General features: G+C 36.8%; 1 protein-coding gene and 1 pseudogene across 1 annotated transcript in view; one reads left to right on the forward strand and one right to left on the reverse strand.

The window, feature by feature from the left end:
* The window catches only part of MEI4 (meiotic double-stranded break formation protein 4), a 141,288-nt gene extending 120,186 nt beyond the window's left edge, over window positions 1-21,102 (reverse strand). Inside the window, exons 1-2 of the mRNA XM_037146551.2 lie at window positions 21,015-21,102; window positions 12,818-13,063 (exon numbers count right to left, since the gene is read on the reverse strand). Of these exons, the coding sequence (XP_037002446.2) occupies window positions 12,818-13,049 (232 nt within the window). The 5' untranslated portion in view covers window positions 13,050-13,063; window positions 21,015-21,102. The remainder of the gene's footprint in view (window positions 1-12,817; window positions 13,064-21,014) is intronic.
* Window positions 21,004-21,635, forward strand: LOC119050550 (60S ribosomal protein L13-like; annotated as a pseudogene).
* The last annotated feature ends 1,726 nt before the right edge of the window (window positions 21,636-23,361 follow it).

Here is a 23,361-nt window from a genome sequence, read left to right on the forward strand (position 1 = left end):
GCTATCTTTGTAATCGGCCAATTTTGAATCTAGGAACTAGATGCCTTTCATTTCACCCTGGAATAAAACATTTGAAGAATGACATAATAGCTCATCAGATTCCAAAAGTATATGTGAACTAATTATAGGCTTGCTATGAAAACCAAGAATGATTCACATGTCACAGCCTGGAGACATATGCATTTCCATAGCTAACATCCTTTTTTTAAAATTATACTCTATCTGCCAATAAAGCTTCAATGGCAACTCTAAAATACACCTATGGCCAAAAGTTATATATTAATTCTGTAGAGTCTGTTCTCTAGTATAGGAGACAAAGTAAAAATACCTTTCATTCCAAAAAAAGAAGTATAGCCAGATACAGCTCAATAATCAATTATTACATGTGAATTATGATTAAAATATACATGTATTCTTGTGAGTAGTAAAAAGGAGAACTCAACGTCAGTTTTCTGCAAACATCTTATTGCTAACAAAGCAGAGCTCATTACCACTGATTTTACTGTTATTATATTCCTGAAAATAAAGTCCTTTCTCAGGGGTTCTCATTTTCATAACTTCAAGGCCAAAGTATAAAGCAGTGCAGCATTGCTTCAGTAGTACAGGTGATTCATCCATCAGTCACTGTAAAAATCAGTGGTCTAGGAAATTAAATAAACTTGACCAAAAGAGTGGTATAATCTCTTACCATTAAAAAAAGTGAAATTAGCACACATTTTTCAGAGAGAAAATAGGCCAAACAAAATATATTCTGCTCTGCCAGAATAGATGATTTTATGGATTTATACTATACACAATGCTGCAATTTGTAAAGGTACCAGAATAAGGGCTAAAAGGACTTAAATGATAAGATATGGGCTCATACCATCAAAGAACTAAGGAAAACACAAGCCAATAACTAACTCTATTATAGGCCTAAAGGCATGTCAAACATAGGGCAGGTGACATGCTCTAAGAATACAAAGGAATTAGTTCAAACTGGGAAAAGCGAGAAAGATATCACGTAGTATGAGTGTCAGGGGACCATAAAGTTTTCATTAGAGGCCTTTCATACCAGGAAGAGCATGAACGAGAGTCAAGGGACACAGGCAATGGCTCAGAGAAGGTGCAGCTGGAACGCTGGGGATGTGGAGGTGTGCAGAGAGTGAGGATACAGGTCTGAAAAGAAAAGTCTGGGTTTACAGCAAGGAGGGGCTTGAATGTAACCTGTCCCTAAACAACAGAAAGCTATCTGCTGTTTAAAGCGTGATCTTAACTGTGAGAAAAAAACTGCAGAGGCAAAAAAGGCAGCATATGATCTACGGGGGATTCCTGAGACAGGAGAAATGATATTGTATAGAAGAGAGACGAAATCATAGGGCTTTTGTGGAAGGAAAAGAACAGTGTAAATTATATAATTGAGAAATCAGAGCAAAAGATAGAACTCAGATTGTAACTTTTTATAACAATATAGAAGAGAGAATGAAAATCAAGTTCTATTAAAGTAACTCCCAAAATAATTAAACAGTTTAACAGATGAATTGTTACTCAGATGGCCAGGCCTGCAACACACGGAGGACCTTCTGCTATTGGACCAGAATTGAGAATGTGGCAATGGCCAATCATTCAGTTTCACTACTGGAAAAAAATATACTCCTAAAGTTTTGTTCTTTCCTTTCCCACTTGTATAATCTGCTCAAACAGCTAGATTCAGGTCTTCACATGATACAACTAAACAACAAAATTCTCAGTAAAAAAAAACAACAGACAAACAAAGTAAACTAGGTTCTTCTGATATTAAGGAATCAATGACAATTCCCATCACAGTATCAAGGCCAAGGAGGAAGTAAACTAGTATTTTTTAAAGTCTATGTGTCAGGGAGTTGGGTGCCATTTCCCATTAAACTTCACCATGGCCTATTATTATCCTCTTCCTCATTCCATCCTCTCCATCCTCATTTTACAGAGAAAAGTGATTTTCATGGGAGGTAAGTGACTTATCTAAATAACTCAGCAAATACTGGTAGATCTGACATTCAAACCCAGAATCATCTAACTCCAAAATCCTTGCTCTTTCCAATAAGCACTCTGTGTCAGAATATGTCCTCAGCAACACTTCCTCCAATTAATAACACCTCTTCTTCCTTTCTTGGGTCTTTCTTCATATATTTATGCATGTTTATAATTAAATTAATCATTGAACATCTATTGAGCACTAGACCTTCATGATGACCATCCATCAGAGTGTACAAATGTTTTACACTGAGCATGGTGCTCCGAGCATTGTCCTTTTTCTTACTCAAACATGTTATCAGAATGGATGTCACAATCACATCACCTCTATTTACATCCAAGATGCATTTTGGTAAACATACAGATTCATAATATTCACGCCATAAAATCTGAGTATCTGCCACTTTCCAGTAAATATAGGAAATTTTAGTTAGGGGGGAAAAGCATTTACTACAGAACTGTCTAAAAGCTAATATGCTTAATAATTTTAATAGCTGAGAGTTACTGATAAAGTTGTTAACAGAATTAAAATCAGAATCTATGAATTAAAATCATGCTGCCTCAGTGGTTTTAGTTTAATTTTAACTAAAGTACCATTAGTGTATGTGCATATATGTATGTTAAGTACCCTCTTAATTAAATATTTACTTATGAACTACACAACAGAAAATGTCTCTGCATCAAATGATACAGGATTTTTAAATAATATCCCAAATTACTGCCAATAAGATTTCATAGCCAGCCAATATGGGAAATCACTTGCAATATATAAATGAAAGGAAAGAATGATATTTGCTCTTTTCTAAAGAAACATGTACACTCATCATATGCTGCTGAATAACTCAAAGACCATGAACAGTATAGCAATAATATAAAAAGATGATTTGAAAAGCATTCCACAAATTGTTCAATAAACTATATGCTATAGTAAACAAATAAAACTGAAGAGCAGAAATGCAAATATTTCTGGATTTTAAAAATGAGAATGCCTTGCTTTTGGAGGCTGAAGAAGCTGGCTACCACTATTATTTATCCTTACAGAATAAAAAAGGAGGTTGATAAAAATGCCAGTTTCATTTTACAGTTGTTCACTATTCACACAAAAGAGCTTGGGAGCCCCACCAAAGGCCCAGCTCCAACCCCGCCGTGCCACCAGCACAGCCAATGCACAGGCACCTGTGCAGCCCTCCCGGCAGCTGCCACACAGCCTCCCTCCCCTCTCACCAGCATCACCCGTGGTCCCAAGTCTCACGGTTAAAGTGAGTTAGTGCAGACCAAATCTACAGTCAGATATACCCAACGAAAGGGCCAGTATCAGTGTATTCCATTCTTTCTAATAAATAACTACAGCATACTAATGCTCTAATAAATCCAATAAAATAAAAGATGAAAACTAGGCAGGATTAATAATGAAAACTGCTAGTAAGAAGGGTATTTGAGTTGGACACAGGAAATAAAAGTCTACCTTAAACCAATGTTTCTCAATCCTAGTTGTACTTTATAATTACCTAGTGATTGTGAAAAAATACTAATGCCTTGGCCCACCCTCCTGAGATTCTTCTGACAGAACTGTTTTGGGGTGCAACTCAAGCATTAGGATTTTTAACAGCTCCCAGGTAATTCTGATGCACAGAGTTCAGGGCCACTGTCTGGAACTCTAGCCTTACATCTACCAACACTACAGAGGCAATGCCTTCCAGAAAGTCATTTAAAAATAAAAATAGATCTAACAATTTTAAGTTGTAAATCTGTTTAATGATACTTCTCTTTTTCATACAGGTGCAAAAGGCCTAGATTCACACTTAACAGCATTTGCTGTTAAAAAGGCAAGTGAATAGTTAAGTGTGTCATCATTGTGTTCACCACCACAGGCGCCTGTGCACAGGGAAGTCATTCTTCTCTAAAGGGAAGTTTCAGGGACTAGAAAAGTACAGATGACCGAGACATGCTGTTCTCTGGGTCCAGCTCCTGCTGCATCTCTCACCCCATCAGGCATCAGAGAGCCACACAGCCACACGACGCAGCCTACCAACACAGACTTGACCTACTTTGGATTGACTCCTGCTTGGAAATTACAGATTCGATGAGGTGCCTTGTAGTTCACAGGATAAAAAATAATCAGATGAGGATAAATACGTTACTAAATACACAGGTAGAAATAACTTCAGAGCTTCTAAAGGCATAATTATTAGCAAAATTATGTATTAAAAATGAAAAGTGCCATCTAATTTGTATGAACTGGGCCAAAGAATTGGTCATTCTATCAAAAATATTATTTTACATAAAGAATAAACAAATTATACTAAATTCCATCAGAAAAGGTATCTGTTATTAGAATAACAATGTAAGGGAATAAAGATGTCTATATTCTGCAATGTTCTGCTTTACTGATAATTTTTTTAAAAACTCCAATTACAATAAAAAGTACATAGAAGGATCAAAGACATTCTTTAAATTTTAACCACTTATTTTTTTCCACCAAGTAATTGTATCAAATAGATGTAAGTAAGGTGTTAATGTGTTTGTATGTATTATATGTTATATAGAAAATCCCACTTTAGGTCATGAAATTTATTTATACTACAAATATTTACAAACCTAATCAGAGATTATAATGTAAATATCAAGCTGAGAAACATTCTTGAAAAACTACTGTGTGTAAGATCTCACTGACTCAAACACCAAGGGAGGGCACAGGGCAACTCAGACTTTGTTCTTCATGTGACTTATTAAGTAAAAAAGTAATGAGTAATTTTTAAAGCTAGGATTTTAAAAGAGTAAGAACTAGCTTTCTCTGGAAGCAACCTTTTTCTTGTTTATTTCAAAGCACAAACTCGACAGACATAGTCAGAACATATTAAAGACACATTGACAATATCTCTCTCTGACTCTAAAAGAAATGGGAGAGACCAAAAACAAGAGAAACTATCGCATGCTTACTTACCATAGAGAAACTGATGCTGTGCACAACGGAGTCGCTAGCTGGCCCAGAGCAGCTCACCACCGCCACGGCTCCTGCACAGCACACGTACCCCACAGCGGAGGCACACTCTGATGCATTTAATTTCCACACTAACTCTAAGAAATGCTCGCAAGCAATTTAAATTTTAAAATTCACATAAATCATGTTTCCAAAACAGGAGATTCAACTGCAAAGACCACCATTTTCCTGCAGTATAAAAGTGTAATTCCCTTCCTTGTAACGAATGAATGCTACCACACAAATCATAGAAGGATGTGGGTCCCACACACACACTGCCCAGCACTGCTGGTTTGGTACCCCTGTTACTGAGATGTGTGCTTCGTCACCATGTTCCCTTTAGGAATTCATTCAAGTTCATTTTACATCAAGGTTAGCTAGTTTAGCCCTCAGTGCAGCACAGAATATAATGCAAGTATGTGTGTTCACAGTTACAAATGCATGATGAAAAACTTTATTTATGAGTAAATGTGTTTTGTCTTATCGTATAACAAGCTAGCATTCATTTATAGCAGTATATTTCTTTTTAGCTATGTTACTTTATATACAACTTAAGGATGGTATGATAGCATAGTTTAATCAGACTTTAAGGTTTTCTACCAATTTTTAGTATACAGCATACTGCATTCCCTATCCAAAAGTTTCCTTACGAAATGTCCTTTAAATTACTTGACATAAGTATACGAAAAAGGATGTTTTCCCTGCAAAAATGGGGGGGGGCTATTTCATATATCTGCATAGCTTGTACCAGAAAATATGACATATTCACAATCCTCTATCATGGTATACATTGTCTCTTATTAAGAAGGGAGGAGGAAAGTAAGGATGGATGCAGGGAGAGGAGGGAAAAGGAATGAACAGAATGGAGAGAAACAGAACCCAGAGATACAAGGAAAGCACAGCCAACTTACTTAGGGGGTTACCTGGACATACAAGATACCTACCTTCCTGGAAGCCAGCCTAGACAAGGCAGATGGCTGTGCCATGCAGTGGAACTGAAGGCCCAGTCCAGGGAAGAGATTTGGGTGGGCAGACTGATAATTTCCATCTGGAACACTGCATACTGCAGGATGTTTGGCTCTCTCACTTAAGCCCAGCCTCTGAGGCTCTTAGATTCCTTCAGGCCTGCCCGGTACCTACTCCAGGACTTGTCTGGCCCTTCTTATTCCCTAGCTCCACACACCATTCCTACCAGAGTCAGCTTTGTTGTAGTAACTAAGATGTTTATGTTTCTAAATCACTGCCTTGTCATACTAAAGCTTATTCTGAATTTTTAAACCTTAACTTTATTTATATTTTGAATAATCTAATTTCAAAAGATTAATTCAATTTTTATATAATTAGTAAAACATGTGTAATGTATAATTATCTATGCACTTTAAATTATTTTGGAGCCTTTTAAAAATTTAGTTTCAATTACAGTTGTCATTTAATATTCCGTAGTAGTTTCAGGCGCACGAACAATCATATACCTTACAGTGACCTCTCCCAGTATTTCAAGCAGCCACCTGGCACCATGCATAGTTACTATAATGTTACTGCCTACATTCCCTGTGCTTTGCTTTATAACCTGTGACTATTTTGTAACTACCACTTTTTACCTTCTAATCCCTTTGCCTTTCTCACCCATCCCCCAACTCCTCTCCCCTATGGCAACTACCAGTCTATTCTCTGCATCTGTGAGTCTGTTTCGGTTTTGTTTGGGAGCCTTTCCTTAGAACCAATATTAAACTAAGGGCACCTCCTTGGATGTTTATATACATTATGCATGTGTGGTTTAAATCAACTGCAATTTTACATAAATTTCCATCATTATGTTTGACAATTTGTATTAGAAGACCTTATGTGAAAACTGAGAAGAAAATGCTTAGGCATTTATTTTGTGTTCTTTCAGCATCTGTAAAACAGTGAATGCTCTAACATATGAATGCTGAGTTCCACCAATGTGACTATTAAGTCAGTTATTTGCTATGTCTCCTCAGTAGACGGTCTAGGACAAGGTGAGAACAAAAAGACAGGACACAGGCTAAGTGGCCTGGACTGGAAAAGTAGCCATCAGGAGAGAAAGACAAGGTCCATACTGAGTCTCATGAGGTGCACATGGGCAGCTGGGAAGTTCAGCCACTGTTCTGACCTTGGGTCCATACCAGTGTAGCTAAGAACCTTTTCTTACAACCAGACTTACATAAGCTGAGAAGCAGGGTCTACAACAGGCAATAGAACACTGAGAATTCAGTCTTGATGGTAATAAAGCACCCAAAGGGGACAACTAGGGAGAGGGCGAACAACCAAAAGTGTTGTCAGCTGGAAAGGTAGGGACGCTCCTAGAGCCATCTGGTTGGATCGGTTGTTTCACAACTTAGAAGAGCTAATTTCACCCTAAACTAAATGTACCACTCTGCACACCACCTCCATGTACTCTATGTGTGTGCTCTGCATTCAATGAACTTTGGAAATAAACATGTAAGACAATGAACTAATTTAATTTGACGTTCTTTTACTTGTTCTTTACTCCATCCAGTTACTCCACCACTAACCTATCTATCATTTATAAAGACACAAGGAGTACATAAAATTGTAGGAGGGAAAGCACATACTTCATCCATCTACTTTCCTCCTGTGAATGCCAAGTCACTGCATAAGTATAATAGCAACCTCCAGATTCCCCTTACCTGCCTGTCCTTCTCTGTCATTGTCTCTTTCACACACACAAATTTTAATCCTAAATCTGCTCGATGATGTTCTATGTAATTTATCCCACTAACAAGGCACTGCTCCTATCACCGTGTCCCCTTCAACCCCTAGACAACATTAAAGAATAGTCACTAACACTTTCCTGGCCTGTCTCTATGCTCTGGGTCTTACTCACCCACCTACTTAGACGTAGATGAAATCCCTGCCAACATCATGAAGCCATTTTTAAGAAACTGTTCTAGCCTGGTTGGTATAGCTCAGTGGATTGAGCATGGGCCTATGAAACAAAGGGTTGCAGGTTCAATTCCCAGTCAGGGTACCTGGGTCCGGTCCCCAGTAGGGGACATGCAGAAGGTAACCCCACATTGACATTTCTCATCATCTCTTTTTCCTTCCCTTCCCTCTAAAAATAAAATAAATAAAATATTTAAAACAAAAGAAACTGTTCTAGTTTAAAGAACATAGTTTTTCTCTCTCATTTTTCCCCTATAGATAAAAAAGATTATTAGGGGGGAAAATTAGTGTTGCTCTAATTTATTGATGACCCTACCCTTTCTCCCATCCATGAATTAGAATACGAGGAAGAAAATACATGGATAACAATGCCTTTAACTACTGTTTATCTTTTTTTTAACCTTAATAAAGATTTAAAGAGTTGCTTTGAGTGCTCAGCAACATGGAGAAGGGCCTAAGTTCTTCTCATCCTACTACTTCACTATCCTTAGCATGCTGACATTAATTTCAATATTGCCTCACAGGTGCAAAATGGCTACCACCATTCCAGACATCATGTCTTCATGCAGCAGTGCCTAATACAGGAGAAAGGACGACTGAGATAAAAAAATGTATAATAGCCCTCTTTTATGAACCTGTTACCTTCTCCAAGGAGGACATACAGAACATTCAGAGACACATGAAGAGATGCTCAATATCGTTAGCTATCAGAGATGCAAATTAAAACCACAATGAGATACCACTTTACACCAGTCAGGATGGCTATCATAAACAAAGCAACAAACAACAAATGTTGGAGAGGTTGTGGGGAAAAGGGGTCCTTAGTTCACTGTTGGTGGGATTGTAGACTGGTACAACCATTATGGAAAACAGTATGGAATTTTCTCAGAAAAATAAAAATTGACCTGCCTTTTGACCCAGCAATTCCACTGCTAGGATTATACCCCAAGAATCCTAAAACATCAATTTCAAAGAACCTATGCACCACAATGTTCATAGCAGCACAATTTACAATAGCCAAGAGTTGGAAGCAACCTAGGTGCCCATCAGTAAATGAATGGATCCAAAAATTGTGGTACATATACACCATGGAATTTTATGCAGCAGAGAGAAAGAAGGAGCTACTACCTTTTGCAACAACATGGATGGAACTGGAAAGCATTATGCTGAGTGAAATAGGCCAGGCATTGAAGGACAAATACCATATGATCTCACCTTTGACAGGAAGCTAAAGAATAAAACAACGAAAAAAAACAAGCGGGAAGCAAGAAGAAAGGAAAAAAAAAAAAAAAAAAAAGAAGCAAATCTTTATCAAAGGCTCATAAGACTAGTTTTTACCTTTCACTGGCCTCTGCCCAACCTTACAATAATATTGGCAAAACAAGTCTAAGGCATTCATGGATTAACCCACTAAACATGAGCACATTCCTGCCAAAATAAAATTGGAATGCTTTAGTACGAAAGAAAAAAGCTGGACATTGAATAGACCACTGTGTATGCCATGAACTGCTGCAAGATTTTTGAGAAATATCACATGTGGGCTTCTCTGATCCTCCCTCATTCTGTCCTTCCCTCCATCCTTCCCTCCTTCCTTCTTCCTTACCTCCCTCCCTCCCTTCCTTCCTTCCTTCTACTAGTAAGGAGCATTTAAGTAAAATGAAAATGTGGCATAATTCTAAGCAAGTTCTATTTATCCCTTCTCTGTATAGTCTAGCCCCTTAATAAATATAAAGAAGCATATTTCTCTTTAAAAAACTATAAAAATAAGTTATAATAAATAGGTGACTTCCTAAAATACTTTAAAAATTATACTGCACTTTCTTATTTGTTTAATTTGTCATTTCAGCTCTGCTTTATTTAATTCTGGGTTGCTCAGTTGTTTCAGTGAGTAGTTGATGCTATAAATTAAGTTTTCTAGCCTCTCATTCTGTCAAAAAATATTCCATTCAAAATTCATTAGGGCCTGCTGTCTCCAATCACTCGAGAAGAGTTGCATATGTGAAGCAACAACACTTATAATTCGAGAAAGAAATATTTAATAATATAAATGTATCTATAATATAGTTTTAATTATCAGGTGTGGGTTTTTTTAGAGCAAGTCAAGTCAGCCTTTCAAGTGATCCATCTTTAAATAACAGCTGTGTTCCTCCTTTATTTTCCTGTCAATCTAATATCCCCCCTAAGTTTTTTTCTTTCCCCTTTAAGAGTGACTCTATTTATCTGAATCTATCCATTTATTCCTCATTTTTCAAGTTTAAACTAGCAGATGAAGACAGACTACTTCCAAACATCTGTGATGAAATGCTTTACCTGAAACTCCTGCTGCGAGTAAAGCTGATTTTAATTATATGATATTTGAAAATTTCTTTCACAGGAGCTGTAAGTGACAGTGTTCAGTGTAAGATCATGTTGTCACCTAGGCGCTCCCTGTTAGGCACACTCTTATCCCAAACAAGAAATACATACCACTCTTGGTGTTTAAATAGAGCCTTCTCAGTAAACAACAGTTTTGATATCACGAATGTTTATGATATTCCCACTTCAAGATGACTGGAAATGTTTATATGTGCATATTATTTCAATCATATAACCTTACAGAAAACAATTAAGAAAATTGATTGGTACCAATCAATTCACTGGGAAAATTCACTGGGTACCATTACCCAGAAAGACTCTAGAGAGTCGAAAATGTGGCTGTAAATCACATAACACTATTTTCACTTGCACAATAATGAGATTTTTATAACATCTGGGTATTGGGTGAGTGAGCTTTCCTGATAATCCCCAAACTGAAGTCCGTGAGTCCTCTATCGCCCACAGCAGCCATGTGTGCACCACACCTGCACGCTCCTAATTTCACAGTCACATTCTTTCCCACAGCCCTTTTCCTCTGCCAACCCCGGAACACTGGGACCCACAGTGCCCCCACCACTCAGCTCTACTCTCTACTCCCTATGATTCTCATCTACAACTATAACTTCAACTATTACTTAAATGTCAATGACTGTTAAGTTTGTGTCTCTATTTCCAGACTGCTCATCCCCTTTGAACTTCAGGACCATACCTCCACCTTCCTTCCAGGTAATCCCTGTATATTTAGGGATTAGACTACATTCAAACAAATCTGGACTCAACCTTTTATCCTATAAGCTTATTTCTACATTTGCTATCTGGATTCAAAGCATCACAACCAGTTCAATAACCAAGACTGGAAACTTCAACTGTCCTAAATGCCTCTATTCTCCCTTCAGAACTCTCTGAAATCATTCACAAATGCCTGAAGTGTGTACCCTGGAATCATTCAAAACTCTCTGACCTTCTTTTAGTTCTCACTATCATAGATCTTACACAACTCATCCTTCTTCACATTGGCTTTAGTAAATGCTTTTAAAACTTGTCTGCTTGCCTCCAAGTCATTGCTACAGAACAAATAGCCTCTATGGTCCACTTCCATTTGACAAATGTTTATTGAGCACCTTCTGTGTATGTGGCTTTGGGGTGGGCTCATTTAGTAGAGAGTGCTTAGTAAATCAAAGACCTACACTCCTTGGTGAAACTAGTCTCTATAGTTCAGGAGATTAGGCAGCAACTAAGTGAATAAATAGCCCATAGGGTGTTCTGAATTAAAGAATAACTGGTGGGGGGTGATATGTATATGAAGTATATACGGAAGAGGTGTCAATTAGAATAAGACCTATAGAAAGGGAAGAGGCCAGTCACCAAGAAAGTCAGAGAGAAGAACATAACAAAGGTCCAAGGCAAGAAGGGCCTTTGAGGGCTATAAGGAGGCCCAGGGTGGCTGGAACAGAGTTTACAATGGGGTAGTTGTATGAGACAAAGTGGTTGAGGTGAGTAGAGGCAAACTCATCCATAGCATCATGGGCAATGATCACAAGTCTATATGTAATGTGAAGCAGAACTGGAATCCAGAGGAGGATTTTCCACAGAGGAGTAACATGATCTATTTCACTTTTTTGTTTTTTTATAATCACCAGAATTAATATGAGAGTCAGTCCTCTGCAACAAAAGAATTAGATAGCTCTTGGTGAATGAAGTGAGTCCTGATTTTTTCCTCTTGCCCTAGTATAAATATTAATAGTCCCTTCATTTCACTCTCAAAAGGGTCCTACAGAGACCATAAAATGGTATGGTCAACTCACTGATAGAAAATGTAGTAAGAGTCCTTTGGCTGACATTCAAGGCCCATCTGAACCTGGTCTCAATTCACATCTCTTCTTTCCTGCCCAACACATCTCTACCTTATGGTGTTCTAGCACTCTGAAATGTAATGCGGGCAGTGTCCTGAACGGGACATGCATCTTCCACATCTGGGTGTGTACTCTGGGACCATCTCACTGACTAGTGGCCAGACCCAAGATGCCTTTCTAGAAACCATGTAGAATGGACAGCTTTTCCCTCTGTACTTCATTAGTAATCACAACTGGGTTAATTTTTTTTAGGGGGGTTAATTATTTATAAGTCTGTTTTCCCTGCTAGAATAGTAGCAACCTAATGGCAAGGACAGCAGCTCCTCTTATGTTTCTGGTCCTCACCACCCGCTGCATGCCTTGTCCAAAGCTGGTACTTGATATATGATCGCTAGGTGAATTATTTAATATGAAGGCAACATAAAATGCATATAACAATATGGTTGAGGAATGGGATTTTAAAATTAATTTATCAGTAAACTTAAAACATTATTGCCTTCCTATCTATTTTCACTCTCTAATTTCATCCCCCTGTCTAATGTAGCTCCATTTGTAAGTGACAATAAACTTTCATTAGATGGCTAGAAGTGAAAAAACTTTATAGGGCAAGAAGTAGTGTAGTTTTAGGAAAGTAAACAATCTCTAAGTAATTGTGAAGCGGAAATATAACAGATGGATGTATTACCAAAAGGCATTTTCACATACTTACCACTCTTAAACGATCCGGAACAAATCCTGCTCAGAAGAAGTTTTTGACGTAACTGTAGAACTTCAGCTTCTAAGGTTTCAACTTTTTCTCTCCATTTTGACTCCTGCCCAGATACCACCTTTGCAAGGTGCTCTGTGTATTCTCTGCTGCTTCTGTCTGCAGGTTTTGAGCGGATAATTGCCAAGGCCAGAGCCAGCTTGGAAATTCTCAAATACCATACTTGATTATCCATCCTGGCTTTTGTCCCTGTTGTCAATGAGAAAAAAGTTATAGTAATGAATTTTAACTTTTGCACTGATTTCATTTGCTTAAAATTGATTTTATATATAGAGTAACACTAATTAATAAGTTTACAATACAATTTGATGCTAACAGAAAACTTTGTGCCCATAGATAATCTTAATATAATTATTTATGATTGCCAAAGGACCCCATCAAAACCCACAGAACCTGTCACCAACTTGATCATCTAATGATAGATTCGTTACTTAAATTATGACATATTATACTACTGAATTGAAAATGTTTTTGAAAATACTTAAAAGTATGAGAAAATATTTTCTACATGATGTTAATGGCAGAGTTAAACACAGACATAAATACAGTAAAATCAGACATTTGTGGGAAAAAAATCTATAAAGATTGAAATATTGATAGATTTAGAGAGGTGGGAGGCAAGGACAGAGAGAAAGAAGAGAAAGAGAAAAGGGGAAGGAGAAAGGCAGACTAGAGTTATTAACCCAAATACAAATAATACATTGACTATGAGTTGAGAAAGTCTGATTTTATTTTGTTTATACTTTTCTGTAGTTTACAAGTTTCCCACAATAAGCAGTATAAAACATACTTCCTTAAGACATAAAAATGCCTTAATACTAATCCTACAGAAATATTCCCCGTTCTATTTTTCAAAGTAGAAATTATAGGAGAAATGGGTTTCGAATACAGTGTCAGAGCTCTAAACCAATCACTTTGTGGTTGTGATAAGACGCTCCAGCCTGTAGAGCTCACGTCCTCAATTCTGAGACATCTTTAACTATAAAACACACCATCAGTCCAACAGCAGCTTGGGAGAGGGAAGGGAGGTTAGGAATGAAATAACAACATATTAAACATACTCATAAAATTTAAACTACCAACAAAGTACTTTTGAAAATTGAGCGCTGTCAAAGGAATGAGAACTTTGTCTCTGAGGTTTTCTAATCTCCCTGATCAGCCTTCCGCACAGTCCGCTAGCCTGTGGAGTTCAGACCTTTCCATGTCCACAAGTAGATGTATGCCCCTCCACTGAGATGTGTTTGGTATTCCTTCCACTAATTCAAAGGACACAATGTATTTCAGAGACACAAAAACTCCCCAATGTGACCAGGCAGCAAGCTACTAGCCCCAATGCATGAGTGCTGACTGGCTTATAGCAAGCACTGTAGTAAATACTTGAATGAGTGAAAGAATGAATGAATGTATCAGTATAGGTCAGGCAGTCAGAGAGAGCGGTTTGACCAGTTTTTACCCTGGCTCTCATCAGTAAATCTTTGTCAATTACATGGTAGAAACAATGGCATTGGAGGAGAACGGGTTAGGAGGATAATTTAATTCGTTAACCTGAAGGTCCCATCTCTCTTCACTTTGCGATGCATTCTTTTTTGACTACTTCCAGTGGATCTACTCTTTCTAAACTTATACCTTTCTATGACCTTTAAACTTTCACCAAAACAATTCCTGAGTAAAGAAAATATAAGAAAGATAAAATCTAGTTCACACTTAGGTTTAGGTCACAGGGTAAGCTATAAGGGAGAAAGCCAAATTTTATCCCATTGTGAACCCTACAATAAATACATTAATTGCCTTCTCAGAAAAGAAACTGAAAAACACTGGCTAAATATTACCTAAATCACTGAGATAAATATGATAAGACAGAGTCAGAGGACAGGAGAAGTCCCCATGTACCATGATGGTGGAACGTGCATTTACCAAGTATTGGTCTGGGGCACCCCAGGGCTCTTGCAAAGCCAGAAAAGTAAGATATTGTAAGACTTCTTAGTTTTGGTAATGTTTGGATAGAGTCTAACATACAATATTTGAATTGGATCCAGCTGACAAATCCCCCAATTACTGTTACGGTTTCAGTACATACCACACTGTGAAGTGCTAGGCAGATTAACATCATGAGAAATTTTACATTAAAGAAATCAGGAGGTACTCAAGATCTCAAAACTTCCCACTTGAATTATTAAGGGAGCCTTTAAAAGCCTTTGCAGCAAAGAAAGTCTATGCCTGCAAGAGGCTGGTAAAGATAAAAGAAGGCTTGCTTTATTTTTTTCTTTTTGTTTCATTTCCATCATGATGGGCCAATTGGCTATAATTTTCCTCTTATTGAAAGAGTTAACTAATCACAGATATTAACTGTCTCTTAACACTGTTTTCTTTTTATGTAAACCTTCATTCCTCACCTTTTTATTCCTAAATATGTCTTTTTGGGGGGGCATAGGAAAGGTTTTATCTGGATCCTGGCAAGGAACTACTGTAAAATTTCACATAGGATAAATGCATCAAACACATTTTATAAATCAGCAAAAGGTACACTGATTCAGAAATGCAGAGTCATGTATATATAGCACATCCACCAATCATCTTCCACTATGTAAATCCACAGAAGAAAAAGAGACCTGATACCTACTATTAACACAAATTTAAAAAATAACTTGAAAGAATAATAGGCATTTTCTAGTTACACCACTGGTATTTCACACACTGATATGGACATAATCCTTATCACCAAAACAAGCATATTGTTCTTTGGGGTCCATAAAAAAGTCTCATAATCTACCTAATTTAAACCCATACACTCCACAAATTTGAAATCTTTATGAGGCTACACTTTGAAAATGGGAAAAGTTGCATGTCATGAATTTAGGAAGACGACAGAGTGAAGCCAGAAACCAAAGAAACACCCAGAAGAGGCACCTGAGAGCGGTTCAGCCAATCCCAGGAAAGAGAGGAGCAGCTGGCTTCTGGGAACCAGCTAAGCCAGGGCCTGAGCTTCAAAAAAAACAAGAATATAAAGAGAGGCAAAGGTGAGGCCCAGAGTCCTCTGGAAAAGGTAAAAGACCCTACTCAAAGAAGTACCATTTTGTGAATGCCACATTAAGAAATAAGATGTTTTCCAGCTACTATTATATAACACCGTCTTAGACTTCACTTCTGCATACACTTAAAATATGAACTCAAGAAAGCACAAGCAGCCCCACAGAAACATTTTCTTTAAGGCTTATTTTTAACTCTGGAAAGGTGTTCTAATTCTCATCTGTCGCACTTATTTAAATCTCTCCAAGGAGAGCACCACAAGCAACTGACAGTGCTTCATAGCTTCTCATAGGGCTTCATTATACAAGTAAATCTGTCTTTTACTTTCTACTTAGATTGCATTTGAAAAATATATTACAGTCCTACTTTTTTAAAGTGCATCCTATTAAAAAAGAGACAGTGTTTCACAAATACTGAGCACTTTGATTCCAGACATCCTCTAGCGCATGATGTCCTCTGCATTTTTATCCTTTCAAACTTAGCTCCTCCACTTGCTCCAAACAACACACACACAGAGGCAATACAGGCTTTGTTGTAAGTAAGTAATCACTCAGGACTGGTCCTCACGCCTTCCTCTACAATTATAGTTCCCACCTGCTCCTGCCCAGACTCTCAACTTAGTTCTATGACTGTGACTTACCTCTGAAGTAGGTCAGGGACAGACTCGCCTACTTTAACACCACAGAAGTTACATCCTGTATCAATACAAAGCTCTTCACACCAAGAATGTGTCAATTCACAGGATCCATGCTACTCACCCTCTGTCCCACTCTGTAGTACTACAACTCCGAACCAACTAAGGCATACCAGAAGAAGTTGCAAGCCAGTCTAGAAAACCAGTGTGGTACCCTCCTGGGCAATAAAAAATGACGTGAGGCAAGCATCCTTGGGTACCAAAGGAGGGCATCCAGAGCAGCCAGCAACTAGTCTCTAGCTATCCTCCCACCATTGGAACCAATACCTACCTCCACCCATGCAACAGGACCCATTTAAGATAAAAAAATGACAACAAAAGCCCTGTGGCCTAACAACTGTTGTCTACTTTTCCCAGGCAACTACCCAAACTTCCCAACTCCCCATTTGTTCTACCCATGAGAACTTGCCTTCCTCCTTAAAATTGAGCTCTGACCAACATGAGATTACCAACCAAAAAACTGGCTCATGACAATACCATGGCCAGGCCTGAACCACCATGCCCGTGGAAAGTATGGACAGAACTGCAGCTCACGGGCATCATTTTTAAAGTAATGCCATTTGTATTAAGAATTTCTAGAACCTTTTTAATAATGTTATCTTGTGACCATGAAAGAGGACTTTTATTGAAAACATCATCAATCTATTTCATCTTATATACAGAACACTCAAACAACAGGAACAAGCCTTAGCTTCATCAGTGGTGCAGTTTTATTCCAGGACAATCAATTAAAGTCATTTGTTTAAAACCACAGGAACTTCTCAAAGTAGCTCATGCTATAAAAGAAATTCAGATCTTTAACTTATGGTTTCTGAGTCTAAATCTACTTGTCCATTCAATTACTGAAAGGAAATTATAAAGTTTGGGTTTTATATCCTTATAAGTTTACTTAACTATTAATAGAAAATGTATTGAGAAAATAAAGAAAAATCACTAATTGACCATACTAGTATATTTGGCAATTTATTTCAAAAGCAAGCTTTTACCCTAGATAGTCTACCTAAGTTATCTGATGTGTGTCTACAGGGCTAAATTGCAAATATGTAGGTTAAGGTAATTAGCTATTTTTAGACAAACATGGGTTGAAAGTAAAAATGCAAACAGTAAATGTAGGAAATCTGGAATGGCTTCATTAATAGCAGACGAAAGAAACTTCATGACAAGAAAATATCAGAGATGTAGAGGAACACTGTGTAATGATAAAAAAAGTCAATTAATCAGGAAGGTTAACAATCCTTAATATGTATGCATATAATAGCAATAACAGAATTTCAAGGTATATGAAGGAAAAATTAAAGGAACTTAAAGGAGAGGTACACAAAAATCACAATCATATGTGAAGACTTTAACACACACCTTCCAATACCCAGTAGAGTAACTAGACCTGGAATAATAATGATGACAATATGAATGATTTGAAAACCACTACCCACCATCCTGAATGGATTGGCCATTGTAGCACATCACACCTTATACACAGAAGATGCACAGACATTCAAGTTTGCGTGGGGCACTGAATAAGATAGATCATACACTGAAACGCCAGGTTCTCAAACCACAAGAAAAACAATTAGAAATGTCTAGAAAAATCTCTCAAATATTCGGAAAATAAACAACACACCTCTAAATAAAATAGTGGAGAAAGAAAAACAAATAAATGTAAACAAATAAGTCTTTCAAACTGAATGATAAAAGCACAACATATGAAAATTTGAGGGAGAAAGCCACAAGAGCTTATAAAGAAAAAATTATAGCTTCAAATACTTATTGTACAAAAGAAAGGTTTAAATGCAATGACCTACACTTCCACCACCTGAGAAAAGTAGAAAAAGAATAGCAAATTAAAAGCAGAGGAAGTAGAAGAAAGGATAGCATAGAGATACAATTAAAATGCAATTCAAATAAGAAATAAACAATCAATAAAATTGATTTTAAATGCAAAAATTTTTAAAGATTAATAAAAATATTAAATGTTTAGAAGGACTTATCAAAAATAAAATAAAATAAATAACACCAATCACATCAAGATCAGTAATAATAGGAGGGATTTCACTATATAATGTCCAGCTATTAAAAAATAAGGCAAAATTATGATCTATGCTAATGAATTTGAGAACTTATGAGGAAGTGAATGTTATTTCTTGAAAAAATACACTGACCAACACTTAAAAAAATGATAAAGAATTCTGAGTAGACCTATACCTATAAAAGAAATTAGATGTTTATTAAAAACCTACCACAGTCATACAAAAACTGCATTTCCATATGGTTTCACTGCTGGATTCTGTAAACAATGGAAAAGGGAATTGTACCAAGTTTGTACAAAATCTTTTAAAAAATTAAGGAGTGATGATAGAATAAGCCTCACAAACTCTTTTTGTAAAAACCAGAGAGGAAACACCACAATTTGTCTTATAATTTGATATGTATATTGGTAGAATTGTGATACCAAAATGTGTAAAATACTGCAAGGGAAGATAATACTACAAACCACTACATGTAATAAACAGATTCAAAAATCATACACACAATACTAGTAAATCAAAGCCAGCAATTTATAAAAATTATCACCATCATTACCAAGCAGTTTGTCTAAGAATGCAAGATTGGTTTAATATTCAAAATTAAATCACTGTAATTCATTATAGCAACAAAATAAATTATTTAAAAATCAACATATGATCATCTTAACTTAGTTTCATAAGAAACATTTGAAAAATTCAGTGCTTTATGATTTAAAAAATAGTTCTGATAAACAAAAACTAGAAGGGAACTTACTAACTGTAATGAACATCTACAAAAATCCACAGGAAACATTACAATTAATAATGAAACACCAAATGTTTTATCTACCCCTAAGACTGAAACCACAACAAGGACATCTGCTCTTCTCATTTCTATTAAATACTTCACTGGAGATAGCAGGCAGTGAAATTAGGAAATAAAGAGATACATAGATTGAAAAAAATGAAAAGTTCTACTTATTAATATACAACATGAATGTCTATAGAAAACTCTATGGAATCTTAAGACAAACAACTACCAGAATTCATGAGTGAATTTAGCTAAGGCTCTGGACACAAGGTCAATATGTATAATATCTACTGTCTACATAAAATCCATTTGTTAAAAATTTTAAAAAGCAAAATAATTAGGAATAAACTTAACCGTATATATGAAAGATTTCCACCTTGAAAACTACAAAGCATTGTCCAATAAGTAAAAGGTCTAAATAAACTGAGAAATACACTGTGCTCATGAATTGGAAGGCTTAATATTAAGATCTTTATTCTCCTCACATTGACCTATATTCACAATTCTAATCAAAATTTCAAGCAACTTTTATTTTTAGAACTTGATAAATTCTAAATTTTATACTCAAATTATAAAAACTAGAACAACCAAAATAATTTTGAAAAAGAACAAAGCTGGAAAAATCACACTACTTAATTTCAACACAAAATACAGACAAAGCAATCAAGACAATGTTCTTTATAATCAAGACAGAGCAATGAAGCAGAACAGCAAGTTCAGAACTAGTTCTACACTTTCACAGTCAACTCATTTTCAACAAAGGCATCATGGCAATGTTTTCAACAAACAGTACTAAAACAATTAGAATTAGTTAAATATATGGGGAAAATGAACCCTGCCATCTATTCTAATCTTACCCCAAATTAAATTTAGTGGAATCATAGATCTAAATGTAAAATCTAAAACTAGAAGGAAACAGGATAAGTTAAAGAAAAAAAAAGATTATTTAGCAAAGTTATAAAAAGCACTAACCATTAGAGCAACATTGATAAATTAGACCATCAAAGTTAAGTTTTTAAAATAATCTCATAAGAAGATGTTAAGAAAATAAAAAGCAAAACCATGAACTATAAGGAAATGTTCACTCTCTATATACAACATAAGGACTTGGCTATAACTACATGAAGAACTTAACATATCGTTTAAAAAAAGGTAACCTGACAAAAAATGCTCAAAAGACATTAATAGAAGTCATTAAAAAAAGCTATAAAAAGTCTAACTATACAGGGATGGGCAAAAGTAGGTTCACCATTGTGAGTACATGAAAAAGTTTATTCTTGTATTATTATTAACTATCATATTACATATTAACCTACCTTTGCCCACCTCTGTATGAAAAGGTATTAGAGAAACACGAATTAAAATCATAGTGAGACACCACTTCACACTCAGGCAAACTAAAATAAGAAGCGAGTAAAAACTACATGGTGGGAATGTAAAACGGCACAACTTTTTTTAGAAAAGGTTTCACAGTTTTTTAGAAATCTGAACACGTGCAGCCTAGGAAATCCACTCACTTATTTATCCCCCAAATATAGAAATATATGCCACAAAACGGCTTTCCAGTGGCCGTGAAGGCCTGCAGGCAGCAGCCATGACACCCACCTTAAAGGGCAAGATCCCCCAGCCCCACTTCCGGGGGGATGGGAGGATCCCCCAGCCCCACTTCCGAGGCATGGCAGGATCATTTACCTTGTCACACTGTTTAACCAGCTGGTGGGAGATGTGTAGACACAAGGCACAGCAAGCCAAAGTGTGTGGAATCGCCCCTTGCCCTGTGTCTAAACCCCATCCGGCCCGTAGTGAGATGTCCCACGGTGAGGTATCACACGCAATGCCAGCTGGCAAGGGCTTCAGCTCCAAGAAGTTAACCTTCACCAAAAGGTGCCCTGGATCACTGGGATATCAGTGGATCACAAGTCCACCGAGTCCCTGCAGTTGAACGTGCAGTGGCTGAGGGAGCACCGCTCCACCCTCTTTCCCAGGAAGCCCTTTGCCCCCAAGAAGGCAGACAGCTCTGCTAAAGAACTCAGGAGGCCACCCAGCTGGCAGGACCAGTCACACTCATATGGAACATCTACAAGGAGAAAGCCAGGGTCATCACTGAGGAGAACTTTTCAGCGCCTTGGCCAGCCTTCTCATGGTCCCACCAATACCTGAATCTTTGGCATCCAGGCTAAAAGAGTAAAGGAAGCTGCAGAACAGGATGTTGATAAAGAAAAATAAAGTCCTCTTGGCAACTTGTGATATTAAAAAAAATACTTGTACAACAATGTTCATAGCAACTTTATTCAAAGTGGCCAAAAACTAGAAATGACCCATGTGTTCCTCAATAATGGAATGAGTAAATTTTGGTATATCTATATAATGCACACTTCTCAACAATAAAGTTTGTATATCAATACAACAGTATACAATTCAATAAAAAGAAATGAACTGCTAATGTATTCAACATCATGAATAAATCACAAAACATTACACTGAGTGAATAATTAATATAAAAATTGTATATACTCTAAATGTCTATACAAACTAATCACTGGTGAAAAATAAGAATAACTCTCACCTAGGAGATGGGGAAGGTGATTAAGTGGAAAAAAAGAATGAAGACATTTTACAGGATAAGGGTAATTAACTACCGCTGGGATGCACAGGTATGTTAATTTAGCCAGGACCATCAACGGTACACTTAATAATTTTTTCTATTTCACTGTATGTAAATTTTACCTCAATAAAATAGGGGTTTCTAGCAAAGATGGGGTTTAAAAGGACCACAATTACAATCCACCTTAAACAACTAGAAAGCAAAACATAAAATATAAACAACAGTTTTCAAACATTGAGCAGAAAAACAGTACAGGATTACAAGTCCCTAGAGAAGTTAAATAAACTAAGCCCCGCACTGTGCCAGCTAATTGCCTCAAGGCAGATTCTAGGTCAGAACAAGGAGATGGAACCCAGAGCCTGAATAGCTCAGCGAACTGGGAAGACTAAGATCAGAATTCAGAGAGGCCAGAGAGTACAACACAGGAGGGAACTGCATAGAAAAAGAGCTCTGGAAATCCACTTAGGAGGTCCCTCCAAATTTTGGCTACTGATTTTTATCCATGTGTGAAAGCAAACTATCTTAAGACCAGTGGTTCCATTGATTTTAGATCTAAAAGCAAGTAACAAGGGCAAATCTCTAAAAAGAATTACGTGAGAAAAGGTTAAAACAAAGTTATCCATTTGCACTCCACTTTGACCATATGTGGCTACTGCTGTGGACAAAACATCTGAGAAAGGCAGGCCAAGAAAAGACACTGTGGAAAGGGAATCCTTGGAAATGTGGCTCTTCACAAATGTAGATCACACAAGCAGTAAAGCAAAACAAAACACAACAGAATTAGTGTTTCTCATTCCTTATCCTGTTTCAGTGGTTCTCACATTTGAACCTGCCTTGGAATCACCTGGAGCACTTGAAACACAGATTGCTAGGCTCCACCACCAGAGTTTCGGATTTAAAAGGTCTGGAGTTGGCCCATTATTTGTGTTTCCCACACGTTCCCAGGTGACACTAATGCCACTGGTCTGAGGAGTACACTCAGAGAACCACTACCACACCCTGTTCCTGGAAACATAACACTTTCAGGAGACTAATTGCTTTCTTTAAACAAAGGTCCTTTCCAAAACTGTTAGGACTTTCAACCAAAAAACAAGAATAAGATGAACAATTGAAGATGTTCATATTTTAGGCAGTTTCAATGTTCAAATCACAATAACCTATCTTGAGTAAACTGATATTGACAAAAAAATATGTTAACTGCATGTGAGCCAATTTTGATTATCATTTTTAAGAAAATGGTCATGCCTGATATTTTCTTCTTTAGCTTTAAAGCATTAATTTTACATTTTGTTCCCTCAATATGAAAGACTTCTTAAAAATTAATTTTGGAGAGAGGAAGAGGTAGGA

The sequence above is a fragment of the Artibeus jamaicensis genome, unplaced genomic scaffold (assembly GCF_021234435.1).
Source record: "Artibeus jamaicensis isolate MK-2021 breed Jamaican fruit bat unplaced genomic scaffold, CSHL_Jam_final contig_387, whole genome shotgun sequence".
Lineage (NCBI taxonomy): Eukaryota > Metazoa > Chordata > Mammalia > Chiroptera > Phyllostomidae > Artibeus > Artibeus jamaicensis.